The 14,256-nt window shown below is 37.2% G+C and overlaps 1 protein-coding gene across 5 annotated transcripts in view; it reads left to right on the top strand.

Annotated features, from left to right (window-relative positions):
* Positions 1-14,256, top strand: part of CCDC171 (coiled-coil domain containing 171) — a 151,282-nt gene that overhangs the window by 54,613 nt on the left and 82,413 nt on the right. For all 5 annotated transcript variants that reach the window (XM_039729943.1, XM_039729941.1, XM_039729942.1 and 2 more), the window contains exons 12-15: positions 1,346-1,435; positions 3,271-3,471; positions 5,375-5,542; positions 7,452-7,640. In XM_039729943.1, the coding sequence (XP_039585877.1) occupies positions 1,346-1,435; positions 3,271-3,471; positions 5,375-5,542; positions 7,452-7,640 (648 nt within the window). The remainder of the gene's footprint in view (positions 1-1,345; positions 1,436-3,270; positions 3,472-5,374; positions 5,543-7,451; positions 7,641-14,256) is intronic.

Raw genomic sequence — 14,256 nt, 5'->3', positions numbered from 1 at the left:
TGTGTGTGACTGACCCTGAAGTTGTCATATGGAGCCAGAGATCACTGAGCACCTTCGTGGTGCTCAGAAAGGGCAGTGCTCTGTCCTTCTTGATTACCCCTGCCCCCACAGAGAATGCTGCTTTTGGCTTTTTGTGTGTGAGATATATTTAATAATAAAACTTTTTAATAATACAATAATGCACAAGGGGACTATGAAGGGCACTGTGCAATAAAACTAGGATGTTTTAATACACAATAAGGAAGGGTTTTAGTAAGCAACACAACAGTAAGCAAATTTTAGTGGTTTTCTTTATAAAAAGATTTTCAACAAGATCCCACATATTGATGAATTTATTAATGTATATGTACACCTGTATGTATATGTGAAATATGCTGGTAAACTTGTCATGTGTCATCTTTAACTTACTGTGTTAAAAATTTGATTAAAAGATCTAGTTAGTTTGTGTAGTCACACAAACCAACAAACTAGAAAGATGTAGAAGTGTTTTGGGTTTTGTAGATAACTAGCTTCTGACTTTACATATAGTGCAGATACCAGAATATGTTTGGATAGAGGGAAAAAACTAGTAAACCAGTAAAAAGACTGGAAATATTGCAGTAGCATTCTTTGATATACTGTAGTTATTTCTAAGGGTTCTGCCAAGTTTCCTGACATCAAAATATAAAAATAAACAAATGTAATTAATAAATTTTGTAAATTAGGCATTCTGTTTCTTAGTTGCTCTTTAAATGTCAAGTGTTAGCAGTATCATCATATAAACAGAGATACAGATTATTTTGGTACGTTGTTACTATTTTTGCAAGGGGAAAGTGAAGATAGTACACATGATGGTACCTCAGTACATATTAAGCAACCTCTGAGATTGCTTTTGCTTTTAACCCTAAAAGTCACTGTGTCTCTGTGGTACATCGCTGCTTTTTACAGTGTGTGAGTACTATCTAGTGCTCAGTAAAGAATCAAGCTTGTAGCTGGACAATTTCTGCAAATGGCCACTGACTTAAAAACTTATTTTCTCAAACCACTCCCCAGATAATTATCTGAATTTACTACAATCTCAAGTGCATTTCAGAATCTGTGTTTTTGTCAGATATTTTGAGAGTTAATAGGATAGGTAAGAATGGACTCAATTTGGGATTCTGCCACTACTCTTTATTTTAAATCATTATAAAAGAGTTATGTAGTGTTTTGTAATGGTATGTTATTTAGATTGTATGGAGTAGAAAAATTCTTCAAGGAATGGAAGTAAATTTTGGTTTTTTACTTAGATATACAAAATTCTTCCTTTATATTATATTGAATAGATAATCTGTAAAAGGCTGTTTGACTTTCATATTTTTTGCAGCTTGAGAAAACGAAGGCTTTGTGTAAAAAGATGACAAAAGAACTTGAAGTATCTGAGGAAAAAATGTGTGCTTTAAGACAAGACCTTAAGGTATGGTTTAGTGAACTTAGCATAAAATTTGAACATTCTGCAAAAGGTACCTTTCTGGATTAAAAGTATCTTTTTTTCTTATCAGGGTAAGTCTTTATATCATTGTAGTCTGTTGAACAAACTAGTTTACCTCGCAAGTTTGTGTGAAACCATGCTGCTTTATCCTGGTTACCACTATAAAGTACATAATTTCAATGATTGTACTTCTGAAATAATTAAAATGCATTGATAAATTTGCAGGGTATTGTTTAACATTGAAATAGTTATCAGTCATCTTTTTTGTTTAACTATTTTTCTCGAGAAAAGGGAAAGAGAATTTAAATACCTCTGCATATGAAGGTATATATTTTATTAAAGATGTCAATTCTTCAGTTATTTTTTTTTTTGTTTGTGTTTGTCAGAAATGTTAATCCATGTGATGCATCAAGTTGTCTTAACATCTATAAAGTGTGTGGCCTAAATTTTTTGGAGTAAAAGTTACCTGAGATAAAAACACTTGAGAGCTCTTTCCTTTAGTTTTGGAACAAAATTTTTTTTTTCTGCTTCTGGCTGACACCACTTTTGTAATGTCCTGTCTGGTTAAATCAATAGCCAAGGGAGCGAGCAAGTCCTGAGGTAGTGTTTTAACTTAATCTCCCAACTAGCACTGTATTGTATTACTGCCAAAATAAAATGTCTGTAAACACAGCATTTTTCAGATTCTTTTTCTGAGGATATGCTGCTTTATGTTTTATGCAGTGCTTTTCTGTAACATTCACTGAATCTTCACATTATTGAATACTTTCACATGATGTGTTGTCACCTGTTCTGAACTTTTTTTACTAATTTATATTCAGAAGATTTAGGATTTCTACTTCTGTTACAGCACCTTTTTAAGTCACCTAAAACTTTTGCAACCCTTTGCTAGAGATATTTGTATTCTTCACACACAAACTGAGCTTGCTACATACACAGGGTACTAGTTTTTATGCAATGTGCCAGTTTTAAATCTCTCTAAATTTTTGGTAATAATATTGTATAGATGATCAAGATCTAGATTGAGTCTGAAAACATTTGTACTAGAAAATTAAAATTACTTTAATATTTTAATGTTTTTATTTAGATGAATAAAACTTGTCATTTTCTGATGAATTTGGTGGTATGTTATGTATGATTTTATGGTCTATGAAACTATGATTTTATGAAAAATAAACCATGCTTTCAGTTTGACCTTTTGCAAACTTTAGTGATGCTGGAAATCCAATGTAACTGCACCATATTTTGGCTCAAAGTGGATTGTGTATTAAGTTCTATGTTTACCTGGTGAGATTTTGGTGTTGGTTATGTATTTATGATTATTTCTGAGTACTTATTTCCCACGGTCAAGCCTCCAAAGAGAGTCCTCACTTATTTAATCTTGCATATAAAGAATACAATGCACAACAGCAGCTGTGTTGCTTGCAGACTCAGCCCTAATGGATCAGGGATTCACTTAAGAAAATAATGTATCTTTTCAATCGGTCTGAGAGCTTTACACTCTGCAGAGATTAAGTTGCATCCCTGTGTTCTGCATCTCATTTGTGGGCAGTGAGGGTACCGTGTAGACTACTGCATCATGGAGCCTTTACCTGTCAGAGATGGATTTCCAATGCTGTCTAGTTGCAAGCTGTTGAAGAGGCCTATTGTCAATTTTGAAATTCTATTCTTGAAAGATAAAGTCCACCTAGCCTGGAATCTTGTGAATACATGTGGTTATATGACTGTTTCTTTCCTCAGGTGATGAACACTTGAATAAGGTAGCATTTTATAGAGTAAAATTTATACCAGCTTTTCTGTTAAATTCCTCTGTTTTACAGGAAGCGCAGGATACCTTGGCTGATGCCAATAAAGAGTTAAACTGTCTGCACACTAAGCGTGCCGACAGAGAGACTTTAATAGAAACTTTAAAAATGGAACTACAGGATGTACAGCAATGCTGGGAGAAAGAGCGAGTACGTGCCACAGAATCTGAAAATGAAATCCAGAAGCTTACCAGGGCTTACCAGAAGGATATGGAGGTATTACTAGAGACAAGATGACTGTCAAAGAGTCTTTATTTAATCTCAGCTTTATACATTTACATACATCAGATAGTTACTCTTAGTTTTAACAGATTTATCCCTAAAATATGATTTTAAGATACGTATTTTGAAATATGTGTTTAATATCTACAGGATTTCAGGACATATTGGTTCTCCTTTCTTGTATCAGAGCTAATAACTTAATCATTTGAGTATTTTGAATTTTTGAAAAACAGACTTTATTTGAAAGCTATGCCTGACGGACAATTATTTCTTTCTTTCAAACTAAAAGTTAGCAGAAATGTTTTACAATTGAAATATGTAATATTGTCATTGTCATACGTTAATTGCTTATCCACATGGAAATTGATAGGTAGCAAATATGGAATTGAGATAGTTTTGCATGCATGTCACAAAACCTAGAAATTCTTACCTTTTATCTATTAGCTGATTGTGGTGTGCTATATGTGGGAATGGGTCTACAATGTCTTATTTCAGGACTATTATCTCTCTCCTTATATGTATTAACAGATGTTAATTTTGTTGGTTTTTCCACCCAATAAAGCAGTTCTGTACTAGCAATGGCAATGATATACTTGTAGTTGTTGTGCATATTGAGCTCATTACTTCCACAAATTTGGACATGGATGCCAACTGAGTAGAAAGGAAACATTCTTTCCACCTCTTTTACAGTCTGGTATTTAAATAGGGTCCACATGAAGCAGCTGGAATTGTTACACACATCAGATAATGATTAAAGTGGAGGAAACTAGAAGTCTGGCTATATTGTAAAGTCAGCATGTCTACAACCCTGTGGTTGCATTCAACATGTGTGAATTGATTTGGGGTCTTGGAATCCTGTTTCTTGCGCCAAATGGATAATTATCATCCTAGTTTTATCACAGCTCAAACATCAGATGTAATGATGGTGGCACATTGGATTTTCCTTGGATAATTTGTAGATCTGTTAGAAACAAAGTTCCACTAAACTGAACTACAATTTATTTTTAATTACCTAAAATACCATGAGATAATTGTGAGAAAATATACCTAGGTGTAATGGAAAGGGCTCAGAAAAATCCAACTTTCCAAACTTGGCCATTTGTATTTTCTTAATGTAAAATCTCCACCAAGGCCCCTGAAAATAATGGGAACCTTTGCAATAGTTACAGACTTTGTCCTTGTGACTTTTGAGCTACAACTTGCTATTGTTGTCTTAATCAAAGTTGCTAAGTTGCATATATGTACTGAAAGCATTAAGGATAGAATTTCTATAGCATGCTATTGTTGCTTAAGTTTATTTATAACTTGCATCAATTTATTGTATTACTAACTAAAATCAGTGTAAATTAATGAGGCATGGCTTGTGGAATTTAACTCATGAAGCTATAAGCCTATTTTGTCTGGCCATTTTGTCTCATATATAATCCATACAAAAACAATTTAAAAAAGACTTTAGAGTGATAGTTGTATAAATTGTGTGTTGTGCTGCCAAGCCAATCAGAGAATTTTCTGCATGCTCTGCAGTTATTGTAAGAGGGTACAGTTAGAGTATAACTGAAAGTTTTACCGTGAATAAATAAATTGCATATACTAATAGCATGGGATTTTTTGTCTGTATCAGGTAGTCATTGTGATAACAGCAGGACTGTTCTGTATTTATATAGACTATTTATATATTATGTCTGAATAGACACATTTTGTAAAAACTGTTTTCTTACATTCGCTTCAATATATATGACTGCAAATATTAGCAATTGTGGTAGTTTGAAAAAGGTTTGTGAATGAGCTGTGTGGGCTTTTTTTCACTTGCATGTAGTTCATATTACTGCCCATGTGATGCACGTATTTAAATTCTAACACTGTTTAGATACATCATGTAATTCTCCTTTTGTTTCAGGAGAAACTAACCTTCCTTCATAGTTTATACCAGCATTTGATAGCAGGCTGTGTGCTTATAAAACAACCAGAAGGCATCCTAGATAGATTCTCTTGGCCTGAGCTTTGTGTAGTCTTGCAGGAGAATGTTGATGCCCTGATCTCAGACCTCAACAGGGCTAATGAGAAGGTAAGTGTCCTTAGGCACCAGCTACCTCTATTAAATTCAGTGACATTTGTCCACATCGCAGTATCATTAAAAAGGACTGACATTCATCTTATTTCAAAAAGAATTTGGACGTTAATAATTCAATACCATTAATTATGGCTTGTCTACAACTCAGTTTGATGCCATTGCTGTGGGCATGTAAATGTGACTGAAGTCTGTATGAAGTCTCTAAGCTCCATTTTCAGTGCAGGACATGCTAATAGTACTAGCCAATATTAGCCACAGGGACCTAATTAAAAGAAAATAAATTAATCTTACTGATGAAGCAATTCAAAGAACTTAGTCATTTACACTAATAAAGCAAGTCTTTATTTTACCATAAAACTGAAACAAAATGCCCTTACTCAAGGAGCATAGTCTTTAAATTATATGTTTCTTATTCAGAGTTTATTGCTTCATTTGAAAGAATGACAGTGTATTTTTTTTCATTTAATTGTAACTCATGGATTATAAAATTATATTCAGTAACACAAATAGAAAATACCTGTTTTTATAAAATATTTCAGTATTTGCTATAGGGAGGAGCTGTACTTTTCAGGATGCAAGTAAGCTTATGTGGCCTTTCTCTCCAGAAATCCCTGGATTTTTAGGAAAGAAAAGATCTCCTTTTAAATAAATTAAACTGACTTCACAGACTAACATACGACAATCTTTAGAATTTCAGTTTGTTTTCTGGCTCTATTGATCATGTCAGTCTTAAGACTAGTACAGCAACTCCAGAGCTTGTCTGTGCAGACATTTTTTGAGACATAGTGAGGGAAAATCTTCTTTTGACATTTTTCATCTTCAGGAGTGACCACTCTTCTGGTCTGAGTAAGATGCAGGCCTGGTTAAAATGCATTGTTTTAATCATCATTTAGTAAGTACCCCAGCAGTCAGTTGGACCTACCACCTTACCGAAGGGGTAGAATAAAATCTGGATAATGAACATTTGATATAATTTTGTATTTTACATTCGAAGTAAATGAGGAGAGGGAGTGGAAGAGAAGGGAATGAACATTACTGGCAGTGTTTGGGGATGTTGTGTCATATTGTTTCTTGCTTTTTAATTTAGTATGGTTATTGATATTGACTGTGAGGTCTCTAGGGCTTTTTTCATATACTTATGGAATATAGTTTTGCATATACTTATGAATTTTTTTTTTCTTATGCTTTTCAGAGATTTTGAACAGTATATCACTTGTGTTGTACCCGCTTTCTTGGGGACAAAATTTTCCTCTTGCATTCCTGTGTGACGCATTTGAAAAGTAGCTTGCTGATACTCTCTAGTAATTAATTGTAGGTGTGTGTATTTAAAGATTACTGTTACCTTGATTCATTCCTCCATTTAGTTTGTGTAGGAGCTCCTAAGTTATCCACAGAGTGAATCCATTTGTACTTGTTGAAAACAACTTCTGTGTGCTAAAATGTCTTGAAATTCTTTTAATGCTTAATAGTATCTGGAATGTTTTGGTTTTCCACTAAAATAAAATGAAGGACTATTTTTTTTACATATTATATGCAATTCTTGCAAACTTCTAAGGGACTGGTATACTCAGATTGGTACTTTACCAATAGAAGATTTAATGCTCTTGTATACAAAAAGCCAAAACATAGGAGAAGTGTACAGTTCAGGTTTTCAACAAAGAAAGCAGCAAACATCTGCAATATGGTACAACAATGGCAAAACTTAATGCAATTTTTTGTTCATTTTGTTGCACAACTCAAGTAAATAATCTGTCATGAAAGGCTTTTACTTAGTTTTAATGAATATATTGAAGAAATTACAATTTAGATTTTATGCCAGGAGCATCTGTGGTTAAACTGATATGTACAATAAAGTAAACAGGTGCTTAGAGAAGTAATTTCTTTTTAAATGCTTGTTACACAGATATCTCACCTGGAATATATTTGTAAAAACAAGTCCAATATTGTGAAGGAGCTTCAGCAGAGCCAGGAAGATGCTTTTAACAAAATGGCTGAACAAATGAAAGTGCAGACAAGCTGTTGGCAGAATGAAAAAAGGTATCTGGAACAGCAGTACTCAGGTCTCCTTGGGGAAGCTCATGCAAGGGCACAGGTATGCTGCTATGAACTTCTGATTTTTTTTTTTCTTGTAAATATTTAATGGGTTATTCCCGTAGTTTGAACCCCTAACCAGTTTAGGGTTGTTTAAAATTAAAAAAAAACCTGCAAACTCCATGCTAGTATTGATTCCATTTATAATAAGAAATAAATGTCTTTGTTAAGGCATTCTAGGAGTGAATTGCCTAATTTGGCTTACAGTTGCTACTGTTCTGGGGGTTTTTTTGAGAATGTTAAGGCTGTAAGATTCAATTTGCTTGATCTGAGAATTATATAGGGCAGCAGTGATTTTTTTCAGTGTCATGCTTTGCAAAGACTGTGTATAGATACTGTAAAGTGGTCTCATCTGGTGATAAATTTAGATATATACATTGTGACCCTAAAAACCAATTAGCAGTGGTAGATTTCAACATTAGTATTAGAAGATGCTGTTACACAGATGATAAGTGAGCAGTTGGTCAGAAGTGTAAAACTGTTGGTACTTATTGTTAGACAAGTTATTTGCAATTTAAAATACTCACTGTTATTCTACAATCACCATTCACTATCTTTTCAATCACATTCCTTTACATGTGTTTCAATTGAAAGAGTTGTGCAATTGAGGAAGTAAGGTATGCCTTGTTACTTGTGACTGCCACCTGTGACTTAATTTATCTGAAGAATGCTATATTTGACTCAGATTTTAGTCATGGATATCATTGTGTGCTGAAAAATACATTTATGAAGTATTCTATTTACAGAGCAATTTATGGTGAGTTCTTAGGATTGAGTTATAATTTTTTAGATTTTTTTCCTTGATATTTACATTTCACATTGGATATTGACAAGGCTAAAAACATCACTATGAGTGGAATAAGTGGCATCCAGATTTATATTTAATTTCCCCAACATCATGTAGTTTCAGCTTATGGCTTTCATTTGCCAACAAAAAGAACAGTGGAATAACAAAACTTAATTTTAATTTTAAAAATTACATTTTCTTCTTAAAGAAAAAGTGGAGTTGCACAATTTAGAATTCTTACTCCTATGGATGATGGGTCATGTCTTTAAAGATTGTAGTGTTTTGTGAAAAACAGGTGCTCTGCAGTGCTGCACCATTCTTTGGAATGGTGCTAAACCTCCCAGTCTCTGCAGCTGGATTGTATAGATAGCATGTAAAGCATGTACTGAAAATGTGTCTTTTTTTTGTGGAGTGCATATTAGGCACGTGTTTTGGAAAAAACTTCATCTGTCAGCTTATTGTACAGGACTACTGAATTGCTAAAAGGGGAACATTTTCCCTTAGAAAACATCTGGACATGTTTTCTAACACAGGTATATAATGTTGGAGTGCAAGCTGATAGTTTTGTAATCTAGGTAGTACAATGTCTGTATACACTTATATGATTCAACGATCTCTTTTCCATCTTGTGTTCTAGTTTGTCTTCTTTGCCATTCAATGTCAAACTCTCAAGAGACTGTCTAATTTCTTCTTGATTTCTAATTTGTGACTGACTTTCAATTTGCAAATACCAAATTAAGCCTTTCCTTTCCTGGCACCCATAGGATCCATAGATGTCTAGTGTTAGGGCTGTGCTAGTCCTGATTGCCCATTTTTCCTGGCTTAACTGTATTTTACCTATTGCATTTTGAGCCAGTTAGCCATATTTGTCTGCAAGATCAGTGCTTTGTTTGATCAGAGGTGTACAGACAAATATCATAGCCTTATTTCCAAAGGAAACAAGGGAAAATGTGCCACAAGTTACAGAATGTCTTCAAAAGATGTTTAAGATTCGCTGACTGCCAGCGATTATATAAAGATGCAGAATGCAATATTTAAAGTTAATTATTTTAGCAAGCTTTATTAATTAAATTTTATAGGAAACATATAATCAGTACAAGTAGAATATAATTTGCCAGTATTTCATTGTACAGCTGGGGGTCTCCTCACTCTAGGACACTTATTCTAGCACTACAAGGAAACTGTAGCAATTTGCTACATTTCCCATCCAAAGATCTGAGTGTTAATTGCAAGCACTTTAGTGAAATAACCCCTTGTAGGGTTTAATTTCATTCTGAAAAGGGAAGATGAGTGATTTTTGCTGTCCTGCACCAGCCTAATGATACATCATAGTATGCTTCCTTTTATTTGTAGCTTTGTCTTCAACCAGTGTTCCATGACTACTTCTAGGTATTTTCTTCTCAGAGGTCCTGTGTTGAAACTTCTTTAGTTTTTCAAATTGTTGACATGTCTGTGAAAGCTAACCATAGAGTGTCAATTCACACTCAGGAGTTAACAGAGAGCTCACATTGATTATGTGCAATTAATCTTGAAAATTATTGTTTTATTTTATTAGAACTGCAGTAGAGAGTTAGGGCCTTTTAGAATGGTCTCCTTATAATTAAAACACTGCAGAATCTGGAGGTTTTAGTGGCAGTGACACCTGCTACTTCTTCTGTCCCCAGCCAGTACTGTTCAGGGTCCCTGGTTCCACAATAGGATCTATGAATGTTAATAAGTACTACTTCACAGCTGGTACTGTAGGTCAAATTGTTGGTATAATCAGAAAGCAGTTTTACTGTTTTTCCTATAGGAAAGAAATTCCTGGAGTATCCTTATCAGAGATCAGCAATAAACAAGGCACTCTGTAGGTACCACTCTTTGACAGTGGTCTCCATGTTTGGAGAGTCAATGGAGCTTAAAATGCATATCCTTTTTCTTTGCCTTTTGTTGCAGGAGTCTAGTTTTCTTGATTTGATAGCGTGCCATTTTGAAAATGTTACTATGCCTGTTCCTTAGCCTCACACATTAATTATTTATTATTTATTTATAGTCCTTTAGGAAATGTCCTCTGAATTTTAACTACCAGTTGTTGTTTGTTTATTATATAGACATTTTTTAATCTGTCCCCATTTTTTGTGGCAATTTTTTTGCTTAAAATAGAAGGGTTTTGTTCTGAAATGCAAAAACATCTAAAGAGAAAAATACTGTAACTACTTTAAAATGTCAATTTCAACAGAAAAATCAAAGGTTTGCTAAACAGGAAAAAGAAAAAGTCCCCTGGGGAGAAAAAAAAGTGTTGTTTTTTCTTATTCCTTGGTTGGAAGCTTTTTTCAGCAAGGCAGGTGAATTAGATAAAGGATGGAATATATTTCAATTACATGAAAAATCACTATAATCAGTGCAAAGGGAGGAAGAGAAATTCATGTAACTGTACTGGTCCTGACCTACCAGGTGTCTTTCTTTGGTAGGCATCTTTGGTAAGCATGTCTTTGGCAAGTCCCCATGTACTTAAAACACAGCAAAGGGAGGACAGGACAGTTGATGTTGTTCATAGGTATAGCTGTATATAGTGTATATATATATATTTATTTTTTTTTAAATAAAACAGCTGAACAACAGGAATCACTGACTTACAGAATCACAGAATGTGTCAGGGTGGAAAGGAACACAGTGGGTCATCTGGTGCAAACCCCCTGGCTCAAGGCGGTTGTGCTAGAGCACAGTGCACAGAATTGTGTCCAGATTGTTCCTCAATATCCCTGGTAAGGGAGACTCTACAACCTCTTTGGGCAGTCGGTCACTGCACAGAAAAGAAGTTCCTCCTCTTGCTCAGTTGGAACTTCCTGTGTGTGAGTTTTTGCCCATTGCCTCTTGTCCTGTTTCTTGGCATCACTCAGCAAAGCCTGGATCCATCCAGTGACACCCTTTCTTTAGATGCTTGTAGACACTGATGAGAACTACAGAATTGTTAGGTTTGGAAGGGAGCTCTGGAGACCATCTAGTCCAACCCACCTGCCAAGGCAAAGTCACGTAGGGCAGGTTACATCAGAATGCATCCAGGAGGTTTTTGAGTGTCTCCAGAGAGAGAGACTCCACAATCTCCCTGGGTAGCCTGTTCCACTGCTCTGCCACCCTCAGTCTAAGGAAGTTTTTGCTCATGTTGAGGCAGAATTTCTTGTGCCTTAGTTTTTGGCCATTGCTCCGCATCCAACATAAGTGCTGGATCACTGGCACAATCCTCCTGACACCACATTTGAGATATTTCTGTGTATTGATGAGATCCCTTCTCAGTCTTCTCCAGACCAAACAGTCCCAGCTCCCAGTGTCTCTCCTCATGAGAGAGAAGCTCCAGACCCCTGATCATCCTTGTGGCCCTCCACTGGACCCTCTCCAGTAGCTCCTTGTCTCCCTTGTGCTGGGGAGCCCAGAGCTGGACACAGCACTCCAGGTGTGGCCTCACTAGGGCTGAGGAGAGGGGGAGGATCACCTCCCTCGGCCTGCTGGCCACACTCTTGCCAATGCACCCCAGGATGACATTGGCCCTCCTGGCCACCGGGGCATTGCTGGCTCATGGACAGCTCTGATCCACCAGGAGCCCCAGGTCCTTTTCCACAGAGCTGCTCTGCAGGAGGTCAGCCCCAGCCTGTGCTGTGCCCTTACTGATCTGCCTTTTTATCAGGATCCATAAGCTCTTGACTCACTCACCATCCACCCCAAGATAGAGATCTGTACCTTCCAGGTGTTGCCTCAAGAGAGGGTAACTCCACCACCTTGCCTTCTTGGTCTGCCTCTCCTAAATAGCATTTCCTTTATTACAGCATTCCAGTCATGTGAGCTCTCCCACCACATCTCTAAATGCAAAGATCCGAGTCCCTTGACAGCACACAGATCTCTAGTTCCCCCTGTTTGTTCCCCATTTTGTGTGCATTGGTGTACAGGCATTCCATGGAAGTATTTGATTGTCTCAGCATATCCCAGTTGGGAGTGCACAGTCTGTCTTCTGGTTACATCTTTGGATGCTTGTACCCTCAGTAGGCATCCCTTCTTAAGCATCCTTTTGTGCTTGGGTGATCACTGTTGTTCTCCCCTTTCCGCACCTTTTTTCTGTCGAGCCTGACCTTGTCCCTGTCCCCCATTAAATCCAGTTTAAAGCCCTTTCAGTGAACCCTGCTAAGATCCTTTTCCTTCTTTGAGAGAGGAGGATGCAATTTGTTGTCAGCAGACTCAGTATCATATCAACTGACCCATGATCAAAACCCCACAAATTCTGATGGTAACATCAGCCTTGAAGCCATGTGTTCCTCTGGGATTTTCCTGGGTTTTGCCCCATCATTCCCTGCAACTGGAAGGACAGAAAAGAACACAGCTTGTGCTCCAGATCCCTTGCCCAGTTATCTCAAGGCCCTGAGGTCCCTCTTGATCATTCACAGCCTTTTTATTGGGATTTTGTTGCTACCCACCTGGTAAACAGGTAATGGGTAGTGATCAGTTGGCTGTACCACCGAGCAGTGTCTTGGTGAGGTATCTTATCTGGGCTGCATGGAGGCAACACACTTCTGTATAGGTTAATTCTGGTTGGCATATTGGCTCTTCATTTCTCTAAAAAGGGAGTCACTACTGCCTTCTTTTTTTTCTTAATTGAGGAGGTCAAGATGTAGGGGGTAAGCTGTCCTGTTTTAAACAGTCAGTCCTGCCTAGATGGACGTCCATCCATATTCTCATTTCCCTGATTCTGAGATTCCAGGGCTCCATACCTGTTGTATAAGGGCACCTGGAAAGGTGAAGTAGTTTGGGAGGAGATTCACCTGCCTCCCCCACCTACCAAGGAGAAATCTGTTTCCACGCACCTCTGTCTCTAAGGTCCCATGCTGCCTGGTGGTGAGAGGGTGAGGGATCCATTGCTTCTTGTTAAGTGGAGAGTGGGTGCGTTTGTCTGAGGTGTGGTAGAATGTAGTTCCATCACTCAGTCTCTTCCTCAGACTCCCTAATTCTTCTTAGTCTATCTACTTTGTCTCACCTTCAGCATTAGGCTTTGTAAGTCATCCACCTGATCACAACTCACACAGCTGTTGTCTGTGCTGCCCTGAGAGAAGTGCTGGGCTCCACAATTCCCTGCAACCTGAGGCCCTAACTCTTGCATGGTTTCATGGGCACTTCATCTGGGTTGCCCCATCCTTTCTGGTGTGCACAGAGGGAGTAACTTTTGTCCAAACAAACACCACACCTCAGCTCAATCACTGAGAGTGAAAATCACCATCTGAGCTAAGTGCTTGAGTTGGCAGTGTCTCAGTGCCCTTCCTGCTTTCCCTGTGTGTGCAAACAGTGTCATGGTGCCGTGGCTCATGTTTCATGCCCTGTTTGCCCTCTCTGTTCATGGTGTTCCTGCTTGCTTGCCCTCCCTGGGGGGCAGCTTTAGTGCATGTGGGGGTGGGCCCTCTCTCTTCTACTGCCATCTGTTCTCAGCTCTCCCAAACCAAAACCTTTTGAAGTCTCTGTGTCATTATATTTCTAGTTTTCTGTTCCATTTCCATGCTAGAATAAAGGCTAAGGTTGTAGGAAGAAGTAGGATAAAATAGTTTTGTGAGTAGCACCTGATTTTTTGTTAAGGTTTCTTGGAATTGATGAAGCTCTGCAACTCAGTGAGGTGCCCCTCAAAGCTCAAACACCAAAGGAAACCACCTTGCCAATGTTTAGGAAGAAAGTCCATGTCTCTTTCAAGAACTGTGCTTTTAAGCTTTAAAGAAAACTCTAGAAACGGTGTCTGGTGCAGCAATAGAAATTACTAACCAGTAAAAAGAAAATAGTATCTTCTTGCAAAACTACATTTCTGAAGTCAGAGGTTGTCTTA

This window comes from Passer montanus, unplaced genomic scaffold, assembly GCF_014805655.1.
Source record: "Passer montanus isolate IOZ18808 unplaced genomic scaffold, ASM1480565v1 scaffold7, whole genome shotgun sequence".
NCBI classification, from domain to species: Eukaryota; Metazoa; Chordata; class Aves; order Passeriformes; family Passeridae; genus Passer; species Passer montanus.
The sequence above is the reverse complement of the archived record's forward strand: the minus strand, read 5'-3'. Positions and strand labels throughout refer to the sequence as shown.